The following is a 15,992-nucleotide window of genomic DNA, read 5'->3' as shown; positions in this document are numbered from 1 at the left end:
CAGTGCGACACAAACAACACAGAGTTACACATTGGATAAACAAACGTACAGTCAATAACACCATAGAAAAATCTATATACAGTGTGTGCAAATGTAGTAAGATTAGGGAGGTAAGGCAATAAATGGGCCATAGTGGTGAAATAATTACAATTTAGCAATTAAACACTGGAGTGATAGATGTGCGGAAGATGAATGTGGAAGTAGAGATACTGGGGTGCAAAGGAGCAATAACAGGAGCAAATAACAATATGGGGATGAGGTCGTTAGGGTGGGCTATTTACAGATGGCTGTGTACAGGTGCAATGATCATTAAGCTGCTCTGACAGCTGATCCTTAAAGTTAGTGAGGGAGACAAAAGACTCCAGCTTCAGTGATTTTTGCAATTCGTTTGTCATTGGCAGCAGAGAACTGGAAGGAAAGGCAGCCAAAGTAGGAGTTGGCTTTGGGGATGACCAGTGAAATATACCTGCTGGAGTGCATGCTATGGGTGGGTGCTGCTATGGTGACCAGTGAGCTGAGATAAGGTGGGGCTTTACCACGAAAATACTTATGACCTGGAGCCAGTGGGTTTGGCGACGAATATGAAGTGAGGGCCAGCCAACAAGAGCTTACAAGTCGCAGTGGTGGGTAGTATATGGGGTTTTGGTAATGAAACGGATGTCACTGTGACAGACTACATCCAATTTCCTGAGTAGGGTGTTGGAGGCTATTTTATAGATGACTTCGCCGAAGTCCAGGATCGGTAGGATAGTCAGTTTTACGAGGGTATGTTTGGCACCATGAGTGAAGGATGCTTTGTTGCGAAATAGGAAGCCGATTCTACATTTAATTTTGGATTGGAGATGCTTAATGTGATTCTGGAAGGAGAGTTTAGTCTAACCAGACACCTAGGTATTTGTAGATGTCGACATATTCTAAGTCAGAACCGTCCAGAGTAGTGATGCTAGACGGGCGGGCGGGTGCGGGCAGCGATCGTTTGAAGAGCATGCATTTAGTTTTACTTGCATTTAAGAGCAGTTGGAGGCCACGGAAGGAGTGCTGTATGGCATTGAAGCTCGTCTGGAGGTTTGTTAACAGACTGCCAGAGGTCCGGACAACCGGCCCTCCGATTTGACACACTGAACTCTATCTGAGAAGTCGTTGGTGAACCAGGCTAGGCAGTCACTTGAGAAACCAAGGCTGTTGAGTCTGCCGATAAGAATGTGTTGATTGACAGTTGAAAGCCTTGGCCAAGTCGATGAAGAACGCTGCACAGTATTGTCTCTTATCGATGGCGGTTATGATATAATTTAGGACCTTGAGCGTGGCAGAGGTGCCCCCATGACCAGCTCGGAAACCAGATTGCATAGCGGAGAAGTTACGGTGGGATTCGAAATGGTCGGTGATCTGTTTGTTAACTTGGCCTTCGAAGACTTTAGAAAGGCAAAATAGGATAGATATAGGTTTGTAACAGTTTGGGTCTAGAGTGTCTCCCCCTTTGAAGATGGGGGTGACCGTGGCAGCTTTCCAATCTTTAGGGATCTCAGATGATACAAAAGAGAGGTTGAACAGTCTAGTAATAGGGGTTGCAACTATTGCGGAGGATAATTCTAGAAAGAGAGGGTCCAGATTGTCTAGCCCAGTTGATTTGTAGGGGTCCAGATTTTGCAGCTCTTTCAGAACATCAGCTATCTGGATTTTGGGTGAAGGAGAAATGGGGAGGCTTGTGCAAGTTGCTGTGGGGGGTGCAGAGTTGTTGACCGGGGTAGGGGTAGCCAGGTGGAAAGCATGGCCAACCATAGAAAAATGCTTATTGAAATTCTCGATTAACGTAGATTTATCATGGTGACAGTGTTTCCTAGCCTCAGTGCAGTGGGCAGCTGGGAGGAAGTGCTCTTATTCTCCATGGACTTTACAGTGTCCCAGTACTTTTTGGTGTTTGTGTTACAGGTTGCAAATGTATTGAAAAAGCTATCCTTTGCTTTCCCAGCTGCCTGTGTATATTGGTTCCTAACTTCCCAGAAAAGTTGCATATCGCGGGGGCTATTCGATGCTAATGCAGTACGCCACAGGATGTTTTTGTGCTGGTCAAGGGAAGGGAAGTCAAGTCTGGAGTGAACCAAGGGCTATATTTGTTCTTAGTTCTACATTTTTTGAACGGGGCATGCTTATTTAAGGAAAGCACTTTCAAAGAGTAACCAGGCATCCTCTACTGCCGGAAGTAAGTCAATGTCCTTCCAGGATACCTGGGCCAGGTCTATTAGAAAGGCCTGCTCGCTTTAGTGTTTAAGGAAGCGTTTGACCGGGGACCCATTAGGGACGCAGGCAATTAAGGCAGTGATTACTGAGACTTATGTCAATGTGATATTTCAGGTCAAATTTTTTAAATAAATTTGCTCAAATTTCTAAAAATATTTTTTTGCTTTGTCATTATGGGTTATTATGAGTAGATTGATAAGGGCGGGGGTGTAATCAATTGCAGAATACGTCTGTAACGTAACAAAATGTTGAAAAAGTCAAGGGGTCTGAATAATTTCTGAATTCATAAGCATTCACATCCCTGTTTGAATTACCTTTGGCAGTGATTACAGCTGTGAGTGTTTCTGGGTGAGTCTGTAAGAGCTTTGCACATCTGGATTGTACAATATTTGAACATTATTCTTTAAAAAATGTCAAGTTTAAGTTGGTTGTTGATCACTGCTAGATATTCAAGTAACAAAGTTTTGGAAAGCAACTCTTGTGTATATTTGGCCTTGTTTTAGGTTATTGTTCTACTGAAAGGTGAATTTGTCTCCCAGTTTCTGTTGGATAGCAGAGTGAACTAAGAATTTTGCTGTGCTTAGCTCTATTCTGTATCTTTTTATTAAAAAAACTCCCTTGTCCTTGTCGATGACAAGCATACTCATGACATGACTGCAGCCGAGGTGAGTAAAACATTTAAACGTGTTAACCCTCGCAAGGCTGCAGGCCCAGACGGCATCCCCAGCCGCGCCCTCAGAGCATGCGCAGACCAGCTGGCTGGTGTGTTTACGGACATATTCAATCAATCCCTATACCAGTCTGCTGTTCCCACATGCTTCAAGAGGGCCACCATTGTTCCTGTTCCCAAGAAAGCTAAGGTAACTGAGCTAAACGACTACCGCCCCGTAGCACTCACTTCCGTCATCATGAAGTGCTTTGAGAGACTAGTCAAGGACCATATCACCTCCACAGACGATGCAATCTCAACCACACTGCACACTGCCCTAACCCATCTGGACAAGAGGAATACCTATGTGAGAATGCTGTTCATCGACTACAGCTCGGCATTTAACACCATAGTACCCTCCAAGCTCGTCATCAAGCTTGAGACCCTGGGTCTCGACCCCGCCCTGTGCAACTGGGTACTGGACTTCCTGACGGGCCGCCCCCAGGTGGTGAGGGTAGGCAACAACATCTCCACCCCGCTGATCCTCAACACTGGGGCCCCACAGGGGTGCGTTCTGAGCCCTCTCCTGTACTCCCTGTTCACCCACGACGGCGTGGCCACGCACGCCTCCAACTCAATCATCAAGTTTGTGGACGACACAACAGTGGTAGGCTTGATTACCAACAATGACGAGACGGCCTACAGGGAGGAGGTGAGGGCCCTCGGAGTGTGGTGTCAGGAAAATAACCTCACACTCAACGTCAACAAAACTAAGGAGATGATTGTGGACTTCAGGAAACAGCAGAGGGGGAACACCCCCCTATCCACATCGATGGAACAGTAGTGGAGAGGGTAGTAAGTTTTAAGTTCCTCGGCATACACATCACAGACAAACTGAATTGGTCCACTCACACAGACTGCATCGTGAAGCAAGGCACAGAAGCGCCTCTTCAACCTCAGGAGGCTGAAGAAATTCGGCTTGTCACCAAAAGCACTCACAAACTTCTACAGATGCACAATCGAGAGCATCCTGGCGGGCTGTATCACCGCCTGGTAGGGCAACTACTCCGCCCACAACCGTAAGGCTCTCCAGAGGGTAGTGAGGTCTGCACAACGCATCACCGGGGGCAAACTACCTGCCCTCCAGGACACCTACACCACCCGATGTTACAGGAAGGCCATAAAGATCATCAAGGACAACAACCACCCGAGCCACTGCCTGTTCACCCCGCTATCATCCAGAAGGCGAGGTCAGTACAGGTGCATCAAAGCTGGGCCCGAGAGACTGAAAAACAGCTTCTATCTCAAGGCCATCAGACAGTTAAACAGCAACCACTAACATTGAGTGGCTGCTGCCAACACTCTGACTCAACTCCAGCCACTTTAATAATGGGAATTGATGGGAAATGATGTAAAATATATCACTAGCCACTTTAAACAATGCTACCTAATATAATGTCTACATACCCTACATTATTCATCTCATATGTATACGTATATACTGTACTCTATATCATCTACTGCATCCTTATGTAATACATGTATCACTAGCCACTTTAACTATGCCACTTTGTTTACATACTCATCTCATATGTATATACTGTACTCGATACCATCTACTGTATCTTGCCTATGCTGCTCTGTACCATCACTCATTCATATATCTTTATGTACATATTCTTTATCCCCTTACACTGTGTAAAATATATTAGTTTTGGAATTGTTAGTTAGATTACTTGTTGGTTATTACTGCATTGTCGGAACTGGAAGCACAAGCATTTCGCTACACTCGCATTAACATCTGCTAACCATGTGTATCTGACAAATAAAATTTGATTTGATGATGCAGCCACCAGCATGTTTGAAATTATGAACAGTGGTACTCAATGATGTGTTTGGAAGGATGCCTGTATCTTTGTAGTGACTGGGTGTATTGATACACCAGCAAAAGTGTAATAACTTCACCATGCTCAAAGGGATATTCAATGTCTGCTTTGTTTTTAATTTGTATTGGTGCCCTTTGCGAGGAATTGGAAAACCTCCCTGGTCTTTGGTTGAATCAGTGTTTGAAATTCACTGCTGGAATGAGGGACCTTACAGATAATTGTTTGTGTGGGGTACAGAGATGAGGTAGTCATTCAGAAATCAAGTTAAACACTATTATTGCACACACAGTCCATGCAACTTATTATGTGAGTTGTTAAGCAAATGTTTACTCCCGGACTTATTTAGGCTTGCCATAACAACACAGTTGAATATTTATTAACTCAAGACATTTCTTTTAATTTTTAATTAATTTGGCAACATTTTTAAAAACATAATTCCACTTTGGCATTATGGGGTATTGTGTGTAGGCCAGTGACACAAAATCTAAATTTAATCCGTTTTGAATTCAGGCTGACACAACAAAATGTGGAAAATGTCAAGGGGTGTGAATAATTTCTGAAGGCACTGAAGCTACGGCCCTGGGTGTGTTTGACTTTGAAAACCAGAAGCATATTCAGAAAAGTACCTGATACCTACGGTAGAATATGGTGGTGGCTATTTTGCTTCCACTGGTCCTGGGACCCTTGTTAAGGTCTACAACATCATAAACTTTACCAAGTTCCAGGAGGTTTTAGCCAAAAACCTGGTTGCCTCTGCCACTTTGCCACAAGTGTGTCTTCGTGGAAGACAATAACCCCAGGTACTAATCAATATCCACAAAGAAAATTGTTAATTGACCACAAAAATCAACATTTTTCTATGGCCATCTCAGTCCCTGGACTTGAACACCATAGAAAACCTGTGGTTTGAATAGAGGACAGCAGCCGTAAGAGCAAACAAAGGATATCAAGGATCTGGAAAGATCCTGTATGGAGGAATGGCCAAGATCCCTCCCAATGTGTTCTCCAATCTCATAAAACATTTTAGAAAAAGTGTCAGTGTCGTTATCATCACAAGGGTAGGGTGTAAGAGCATTATAAACAGGGGTGCCAATATTTTTTTACCACTATTTCTTTATTTTGTATTACTTGTTAAACAAAATCTCTTTGTCTGAGCAATTGTATTAGTATAAAATAATGTAATTTATCCATTCCTTTGTTGAATACAATAATATAGCTCAGTATTTGTATTATGGATGGACTTTCCAAATAAAGTGCTACCATTTATTTTATAGTCTTTTTTGCTGATCTTTTCAAGGGTGCCGATTAATTATGGAGCTGACTGTATATACACTGAACAAAAATATGAAACGCAACATGTAAAGTGTTGGTCCCATGTTTCATAAGCTGAAATAAAAATTCCTGAAATATTCCAAAGACAAAAAAATTGAATAAATACATTTTGTGCACAAATTTGTTTACATCCCTGTTAGTGAGCATTTCTTGTTTGCCAAGATAATCCATCCATCTGACAGGTGTGGCATATCAAGAAGTTGATTAAATAGCATGATCATTACACAGGTGCACCTTGTGCTTGGGACAATAAAAGGCCACTCTAAAATGTGCAGTTTTGTCACACAACACAATGCCCCAGATGTCTCAATTTGAGGGAGAGTGCGATTGCCATCTGTCCAACAGATCCGTTGCCAGAGAATTCAATGTTAATTTCTCCAACATATACCAGCTCCAACCTTGTTTTAGAGTATTTGGCAATACATCCAACCAGCATCACAACTGCATACCGTGTGTAACAACGCCAGCCTAGGACGTCCACATCCAGCTTCTTCACTTGCGGGATCATCTGAGACCAGCCACCCGGACAGCTGATGAAACTGTGGGTTTGCCCGATCGACTTTCTGCAAAAATTGTCAAACTGTCTCAGGGAAACTCATCTGCGTGCTCGTTGTCCTCACCAGGGTCTTCACCTGACTGCAGTTAGACTTCATAACCATCTTCAGTAGGCACAGATGTACCAGGCAGTATGGCATTGTGTGGGTGAGCGGTTTGATGATGTCAACGTTGTGAACAGAGGTGTTCTGTGGTGGCGGTGGGGTTATGGTATGGGCAGGCATAAGCTATGGACAATGAACACAATTGCATTTTATTGATGCCAATTTGAATGTACAGTGATACCGTGACGATATCCTGAGGCTCATTGTCGTGCCATTCATCTGCCCCATCACATCATGTTTGAGCATGATAATTCCCATGTCGCAAGGATCTATACACAATTTCTGGAAGCTTAAAATGACCCAGTTCTTCCATGGCCTTCATACTCAGACATGTCACCCATTGAGCATGTTTGGGATGCTCTGGATTGACATGTACGACCAATATCCAGCAACTTTGCACAATCATTAAAAAAAGAGTGGGACAACATTCCACAGGTCACAATCAACATCTTGATCAACTCTATGCGAAGGAGATCTGTCACCCTGCATGAGGCAAATTACTGGCTTTCTGATCCCCGCCCCTACCTTATTTCAAGATATCTGTGACCAACTGAAGCATCTCTGTATTCCCAGTCATATGAAATCCATAGATTAGGGCCTAATGAATTTATTTAAATTGACTGATTTCCTAGTATGAACTGTAACTGTGTTTATTTTTGTTCTGTGTACTACGCTCTGTGACTCAGTGCCTTGCCCTCTGTCTCCCCCTGAAGGTGACATTGCTCATCTACACAGACCTGATGCTGCTGACTAGGGAGGATGAGGCAGGCCACTGTAATGTGCTGCAGAACCCCCTGTACCTCCACCAGCTCCGCCTGCGGGATGGTGAGCGCGCACACACACACACACACACGAGTAGATAGAAATTATGAGACATAGATACACATAGTGCACACACACTTACAAACATGCCTGTGTTGTGTTTTTGTTGGCTGATGGGACCTCTTTGTGCTGGAGGGATGGGGCCGGGTGGATTTGGGGACTGTGGAGGCCTCAGTGACTCTGGAACTGGAGCTCAGCTGATGCCCCATTGATGCCTTGTCTGCTTCGAACAATGGACTTGTCTCCAGCTCCGACGAGTACAGAGGCAGGCGGGGTGTTTGGGAAGACGGGGGGGGGCTGTGTATCCTTGACCTTCCTGTCACACTCCATAGCAGCACTCATCAGCTGGGGGATCTATGTGGGAATGTCCTATAGGGCTGAATTATCAAATTCCTCGCTACTCGTCTGTACTTGGAAATGTCAGAGGATGGAAGTGATATGAAGGATGAATTTTTGGATGAGGCGATCAAAGGATAAACAATGTCTATTTAAGGATGTGGGATTTGCTGTCTGTTTCTCTATGCTGTGTGAGATGTCGTTTTTCTCTCATCCCATACAGTTCCTGTTGATGTTTTGAGGTTGTACATCATCCACTGGACAGAGGTAAACATGAATGAAATTTTGTAATTTCTTTTTAATTATTTGACTTATTATTTACAAATCCAACAATACAATGTGTGTCTGGTTTCGAATAAGAAAGCAAGAAGACAAATTTCCATACAAAATACAAATACTGTATTATGTTTCAGGTAAAACCTAAATGCAGACTGCATTGAAGTAACAATGTTCATTACAGGGGCAGGCAAATGACAGGTCAAGGCAGGCAGGGGTCGATAATCCAGAGTAGTGAGTAAAGGTACAGTACGGCAGGCAGGCTCAGGCAGAGTGGTCAGGACAGGCAAGGGTCAAACCAGGAGGAAGATAAAAAGAGACTGGGGAAAAGCAGAAGCTGAGAAAAAAAATCGCTGGTTGACTTGACAAACAAGACGAACTGGCAACAGACAAACAGGGAACACAGGAATAAATACACAGGGGATAATAGGGGAGATGGGTAACACCTGGAGGGGGGGGGTGGAGACAAGGACAGGTGAAGCAGAGCAGGGATGCCACCTGGTTGAGCGGGTGTCGGCATTGGAATTAAGAGATGAGGCCTGGGTCCAGGATGTCCCTAGCGGAGCCCCAGCACCTCTCCTCCGGGGCATAACCCTCCCAGTCAATCAGGTACTGCAGTCCGCTGCCCCGAGGTTGAACCTTCAGGAGACGTATCACCCTGTATGCCGGTTGGCCCTCGATGAGACAGGGGAGAGGGGTGGGCCTGGAAACAGGAGACAAAGGGCTGTGAGACATGGGTTTACATCTAGACACATGACAAGTAGGAAGTATACCTGAGGTACGGGGCAACAGAGGACGAACAGCAGAGGGGCTAATGATTTTGGAGCAGGGGGGTGGTCTCGGCTTCAGGGAGTGTAGCCGCAGGGCTGTAGCGGTGTGCCAGTGCATCAGGCTGGTCGTTCGGTGTTGCGGAAGCGAAGTGACCCAGGCCTTACTGAACCTCTCCCGGAGGTCCTGGTACTCTGCGGGAATGGCAGAGGGGTCAGGGCAATTTTCAAGCCCCCAGGAAGACATCCTGGGGCAGGCAGAGCTGATTTCAGGCAATGAGCGTGGCGGAATGGGCTCCAGCCCATGAGGGCACCAGTAGACCAGTCAATCGAGGGATTGTATTGCTGGAGCCAAGAGAATCCCAATACCACAGGAACTTGCGGAGACTTAATTATCAGGAATTGGATTGTCTCGCTGTGGTTCCCCGAATACTCGTAGGTTGATGGGGGTGGTATGGTGGATGACCTGGCCTATAGAGTGCCAGTACAGCACTTTAACATTCATGGGAATGGAGAGGGGTTGACTAGGGATGCCCAGCTCAGACGCCAGAGTAACGTCCATAAGACTCATATCAGCCCCCACGTCGATGAGTATCTGGAGAAACTTGGACTGGTTGCCCCACATTCAGGGTAGCATGGAGAGGGGGACGAGTAGGGGGAGAAGCAAAATTGTCTTTAAGACCCACCAGAGTACTCATTCCTACCAATGAGCTAGGTCTCTTGAAGGGACAGGTAGACACAAATTGACTAGCAGTACTGTAATACAGACAACTCTGGGTGTTAAGTCTGCGTACGCGTTCGGCTGGAGACAGCCTAGCTCTACTGAGCCGCACCGGCTCGGGAAGAGGTAACTCGGCAGACTTCGGAGGCTCTTGGAGGAACTCGGGTAAGCTCAGATCCTCTCGGGGGCATAGACGCTGAGAACTTCCGGAGTTGATCAGATACAAGGTGGGATCCTTGAGTGAGCGATTGGGATCGCAATCAGACCTCTTCTCCCTCCTATGTTCCCGTAGCTGTCCATCGTTTCGGATGTTCAAAGCGATGAGTGAGTCGGTAGTTCATGGCTGCAAGCTCATCCTTTACCTCCTCCGATAATCCGTGCAGGAACGTGTCGAACAGCGCTTCCGGGTTCCAGGCACCCTCCGCTGCTAGCGTGCGGAAATCCAGCTCATAGTCTGCCACACTGAGGGAGTCCTGCCGAAGCTGGAGTAACTTCCGGGCAGCCTCTCTTCCGGACACCGGAATCTCAAACTTTTCTCCCCTCCACCATGAATACCTCCACACTGAGGTAGGCGGCTGATTGTTTCTCCCACACCGCCGTGGCCCAGGCGAGTGCCCTCCCAGACATCAGCGTAATAATGTACACTATCCTCGAGCGGTCCGAGTGGAACGAAGGCGGCTGCAGCTCGAAAATGAGGTGGTACTGGGAGAGAAAGCCCCAGCAGGTTCTGGAATCTCCATCGTAGTGCTCCAGGGGAGGTAAGCGGGGTTCCCGGGATACCAGGGTGATTGCGCTGCTACCAGACAGGTTACCGAGGGGCTGGGAGGTTACCGTCCTGGTACGCTGCCTAGTAGGCAAACCACAGAATTGCCCCCAAAATGCGTCCAATGCTAGGTTGTGACGTTCGGCCTCGTCCTGGAACCTTTCCATCAGACTGCGTAGCAACTCCTTGTGCCTACCAATGGTGGCTTGGGACCGGGTGGAGACAAGCACAAGGACAGGTGAAACAGATCAGGGTGTGACATACTGAGCTATATTGTATGATAAAAAATGTAGGAAATTATATTATTTTATACTAATACAATTGCTTAGAGAAAGATTGTTTAACAAGTAAAAAAATATACAAAAATGATTGGCATCCCTAAAGATTCTTAGAAATAAATTTCAACAAAATTGAATCTGTTTTTACATTCTAATTTTTAAATATCTCTTTGTATGTTTATTGGATAGAGAGAGACAGGAGAGAGTGCTGAATTGGGTCTAATCCTGAATGCTGATTGGTTAAAAGTGCATTCCAGCCGATGTCTATTCTAGAAGTTACCACCGGCTAAATCTATGACATTAAAATGCCTATTTACTCTGCTCCATCTGACTGCCATGGTCTCATCAGCCCATTCAGGGAAGTTATAAAAAGACTGAATGACTGGGTCGCGTCTCTAGCAACCGAACCAATAGAACAAATGACCAGCCGGCTTGGGTAGCAACCCTAGATGTGTTTTCGGGACTATATTTTGTGGAAGGATGAAATAGTATGAATAAATTCCATCAAAATAACAAACTCACAAATGAAAAGACTAATGGTTGTTGACTTTCATAAATCAGGCAATGGGTACAACAGAAATCAAATATACCACTTATCACTATTAGGACAACAATTAAGAAGTTTAAAACCACTGGTGCTATGGTAATCTTGCCTGGTGAAGGACGCATGTGTACAGGGTTGGGTAGGTTACTTTCTAAATGCATCCATTACTGTTACTAGTTACCTGTCCAAAATTGCAATCAGTAACGTAACTTTTGGATTACCCAAACTCAGTAATGTAATCTGAATACCTTGTTACTTTCCGTTTATGAGGATGCTTTTTCAATGCTGAATTGAATGTCAGAAGGGAAAACAAAGGTTTCAATGTATTTTTTCACAAACATCCATTCTGAATTTAAAGGTCTACTGCCGCTTAAGAGCCAATCTCTCTGGTTTTAAATGGCCTAAATTGCATTGATATGAGCCAGAAACATTAATTCTTGTGTAATTCAGCTCTTACTTGGGCTGTCAGTGGTAAAACCTGAGACTGGTGTTGTTGATAAGTAGCTAAGTTTTGTTTTATAGCTAGCTGCTACATGTCATTATTTAATAGGCTATACTGCTATGATACTGTGATGTAACTAGCTAAATACATATGCCTCTCCCTAACGTGTAATGTGAGAGGAAGATTTACCTAGCTAACGTTGCACCTGAAGACAGGTTTGATGTATGTTGCCAGCTTGCTTTCAATGTTTCAACTCGAACTGGCTACTTTAAGATGCCTGCTAAATAATCAAGCAAACTAGCTAGCTAGCATTTGAGGGCTAACCCAAAAAAAAGATGCCTAGTGGTTAGAGCACTGGGCCAGTAACCGAAAATCTGTCGTTCTGCCCCTACACATAAAACTGAATTAGCTGACCATCTTGAGATTGCAAGTCAGAGGGGAGAAGTCCTCAACTTGAAAACTTTGTTTTCTCCATAGCAAAGCTAGCTTAGTTTACCACGCTCTACTCACTACTACACTGACTTTTTTGTTGTGATTGAATAGCAAAGACACACACACATCAAACCACACCCTCAGTTAAGGCCACATGAGCATTGATGAAAAACAAAGCCAAATCAGGATGTGCAGTCGCCCTTTAAAAGTAATCCAAGAAGAAATCTATTTTTTCTAAAGTATCAGTAATCTGATATTTTAGCTTGTAAAAAAAAAATGTAATCAGATTATGTAGCTGTGAACAATGTATATCTTGTCCCCATGCACAGTGAAAAGGATGGTTTGGGAGGCAATGAAAAGTCCAAGAGCCACAGGAGAATTACAGAACTTGGTTGCATCTTGGGAGCACCAAGTTTCCAAATGTACAATTAGACGCCACCTCCATGAAAATAGGCTATTTGAAAGGGCAATACTATTTTTATTATTTATTTTATACGGTAATTTTTGCTTATCTTTATCAGTGGTCATTTTTGAGGTGACTGTATACATATAACTAAAATGTTTACACTGTCTATTAAAGCCTTGTTTTGACACATTGAATGCCGCATTCGATTCAGGACTAGCTCTTGTTTACAATAGACCACTTCAAAAAAGGCGGTCATTCCTCGAAAAAGGTTTCAAAATGTTTAGCTAAGGTTCTAGATTATTGTGTTGTAGGACAGCTGAGTTACTGAAGACCGCGGGCATTCAACTCTCAGTAGTAAATCCGACCCCTATTTCTCTGTGTTGTCTATTGTAGAGGAGTGAGTGCCTGTTCAGTCTGGAGGCGTACACGGTGGAGCAGAAGAGGCGGGTACATCAGTGCCTGCGGGAGAACATTGACAAGCATCTGGAGCAGAGGGATACACTTGTACATGATCAGGTACACTGCCTACTAGGGTCAAATTGAAATGGACACCCTCCACTTCTTTTCAACTTTCTCAAAATTCCCAGGAGTTCCAGAAATTCTGGTTGGCGAATTCCATATTACCTGCTTATGCCCTCCTGATTCCAGGAATCTTTCAACCAGGATTTCTGGAAAACTAGGACATTTTTGGAAAGTTACGTACATTTTTCAACTTTTGCAATTTTCCTACTGTCTGCATATCTGACTCCTCAGTTTTGACTAGCAACATAGGATTGTGAATATGTTTGTTTCTTATCAAGTCCATTCAAAGTCACACTATGCACTGTCAGATGAGGCTAGAATTATACAAAAGGATATCCTTTTGAGAAAGGCAAGTTGAAGAATGGTTAACCTTGATCACATATGTAGTTATTTGGATCTGAGGGGATGTGTAGTTCAGGGATTCTGCACAATCCCACTGCAATGTAGTTATTTCAAAGGCACATTCGCTACATTCTAGATGGCCTCCAAAGCTAAAGCAATGAACCAATGATTTAATAGCTGAGAGTTGCCCCGCTGTGTGTTGACAGATGTTGGAACCAATGGCTGATGTCCATTGTGAGCTCGGTATCCTAAATCTGGGCCGTCAAGCCACCGAAGAGCCCTCCTCGCATGGCCCTTCCTCCGAACCCTACAGCATGAGCAGCCCGCCAGCCAATATTCCGAACCTCATCCCCCTGGTGGTGCGCAGCACAGAGGACCTTGGTATGAGTTTGAGCAGTATGAGCCTGGAGAGAACGAGCATCTGGAAGGTAAGGGAGAAGGTGGAGGGAGACGAGGAGAGGCCGCAGGGTGAGGGAGAGAGCGCCACTGAGACGTCAGAGACAGCGTGTATGGGTGCCATACCTCTGTCCCCCTCTCCGTCGTCCTCGCTCACAGTCCCAGACATGCGCTTCCTCGATCGCTCCTTCAACACAGAACCCATGGAAGAAGAAGAAGAAGAGGAGGATGAGGAGGACTGTGACAAAGACTGCCTGGAACGTCGGAGCATCGGGGAATGCTCTCCCTTTAGGAAGCGGGGTGAGGGCATGAGCGGTGGTGACGAGCCTAGGGTCCTCCACAGACGCACGCTTAGCGAGGGCAGTCTGCTGCAGGAGCTGCGCTCGCCACGTTTCATCTCCGACAGCACCATCCACCGCCTGGACAGAGGCCACGCTCCCCCACCGGGCGGCTGGATGCGGCCCTCCCCCAAGACCCTGAAGAAGGAGTTGACAAGGAACGGAGGCTCGGTGCACCAGCTCTACATGCTCCTCTCAGGGAGGAAGGTAAGTCTCTGCAATTACCACTGCAAGTAAGATGGCGGTGCTGTTCACCTCAAGATAAAAACTTTAGACTAAATATTAGCACTTCACATACTGGTGGGCAATAACCTTCAATCTGGATAACAAAACAAATCATGTATCGACAAATATTACGAAAACAAGCAACTTGACAGAGAGTAATGAACACAGCCGATTTAAGCTTTTCACCACCGGGAATGGTAAGGTGAAAACAGATCTGTTAAAATCGATAAATGACAAACTGGGCATACTTGAATTAGTCAGTACAGATATAAAGGAGTTGAATGCAAGCCTCAACATGAGTGATGAAAAGCTGCGACAATGGAGAAAGCAACAAACAAGCTTAAACGTCCGTTTAAGATTGAAACGGACGTTAATGAACTTAAAAAAGGAGAACATCTTTCTGAGATTAGCCTTACTTGACATTCAGACTATCTCAAATGTGCTTTCTTTAAAGATAAAATAATGGTTAAAAGCCTGGGTAAAAGTCTTACTGGCACAAAAATAGGCATGAATGATCTGGTCCCGAAGTAAATTGCAGAACAGTGCAAAGTTCTGTACCCAATCTTCAAGGAGAATAGATTAAAAGGGAAATGTGTAGCTCTTGTAGTCAATAAACTGTATATTGATAATCAAATGTTCCCGAGACACAAATACTACTCTGTGGTTATTCTAAATATGACAAAGTTCCTATAGAGGAGTCGAATAATGGAACACCCAATAATAGCCATGGTAGGGATTGTGAGAAAAATGTATATACAGTGCCTTTGGAAAGTATTCAGACCCCTTGACTTTTTCCAAATGTTGTTACGTTACAGCCTTATTCTATAATGGATTAAATAAATACAAATCCTCAGCAATCTACACACAATAAAACCCCATAATGACAAAGTGAAAAGAGTTTTTTTATAAAAATACTTTCCATTGATCGTCCTTAAGATGTTTTGACAACATGATTGTAGTCCACATGTGGTACATTCAATAAATAGGACATGATGTCAACTGTCCCACAAAATACAGCCACAGTAAAATAGATTGTGTCCGTAAAATATATAGAGTATGTATAAGCTGAAAGTAGAGGCCTAAGTGTTGCTGTTCATTAGTTTACTTGAATTAGGGGAAGTGGGGTATGGTTAGTGGAAAATGATGAAGGAAAATGTATTTTTTAAAGATGTATATATGTGTTGAGATAATGCCAAGAGTGTGCAAAGGGTGGCTGGCTACATTGAAGAATCTCAAATATGAAATATATTTTGATTTAACACTTTTGTATACTACATGATTCCATGTGTTATTTCATAGTTTTCTTGTCTTCACTATTATTCTTCAATGTAGAAAATAGTACAAATAAAGAAGAAACTCTGGAATGAGGTGTGTCCAAACTTTTGACTGGTACTGTACTTGCTCTCTTATTTTTCTCTGCCTTTCTCATGTTCTAACTCTCTCTCTTTATGTTTCTTTCTTTCGTCCAAGGTATGCAGTGAATCTGACTGTAACTGTGAGTTTAAACATGGCTGCACGAAAAAGAAGAAATCCACGAACCTGTAAGTCCTGACAAAATGTGGACATTGGAAAAAAAATCTCTAGCAGTCTTGACAGCATAATAGAAGAACTACAATGA

At 44.2% G+C, this 15,992-nt stretch overlaps 1 protein-coding gene across 3 annotated transcripts in view; it reads left to right on the top strand.

Annotated features, from left to right (window-relative positions):
* Nucleotides 1-15,992, top strand: part of LOC135545889 (regulator of G-protein signaling 3-like) — an 82,821-nt gene that overhangs the window by 48,705 nt on the left and 18,124 nt on the right. For all 3 annotated transcript variants that reach the window (XM_064973865.1, XM_064973849.1, XM_064973856.1), the window contains 5 exons: nucleotides 7,478-7,589; nucleotides 8,146-8,189; nucleotides 12,945-13,067; nucleotides 13,622-14,356; nucleotides 15,845-15,915. In XM_064973865.1, the coding sequence (XP_064829937.1) occupies nucleotides 7,478-7,589; nucleotides 8,146-8,189; nucleotides 12,945-13,067; nucleotides 13,622-14,356; nucleotides 15,845-15,915 (1,085 nt within the window). The remainder of the gene's footprint in view (nucleotides 1-7,477; nucleotides 7,590-8,145; nucleotides 8,190-12,944; nucleotides 13,068-13,621; nucleotides 14,357-15,844; nucleotides 15,916-15,992) is intronic.

This window comes from Oncorhynchus masou, chromosome 1 (assembly GCF_036934945.1).
Source record: "Oncorhynchus masou masou isolate Uvic2021 chromosome 1, UVic_Omas_1.1, whole genome shotgun sequence".
NCBI lineage: Eukaryota > Metazoa > Chordata > Actinopteri > Salmoniformes > Salmonidae > Oncorhynchus > Oncorhynchus masou.
Note: the sequence above shows the minus strand (reverse complement) of the source record. Positions and strands in the feature narration are given on the sequence as shown.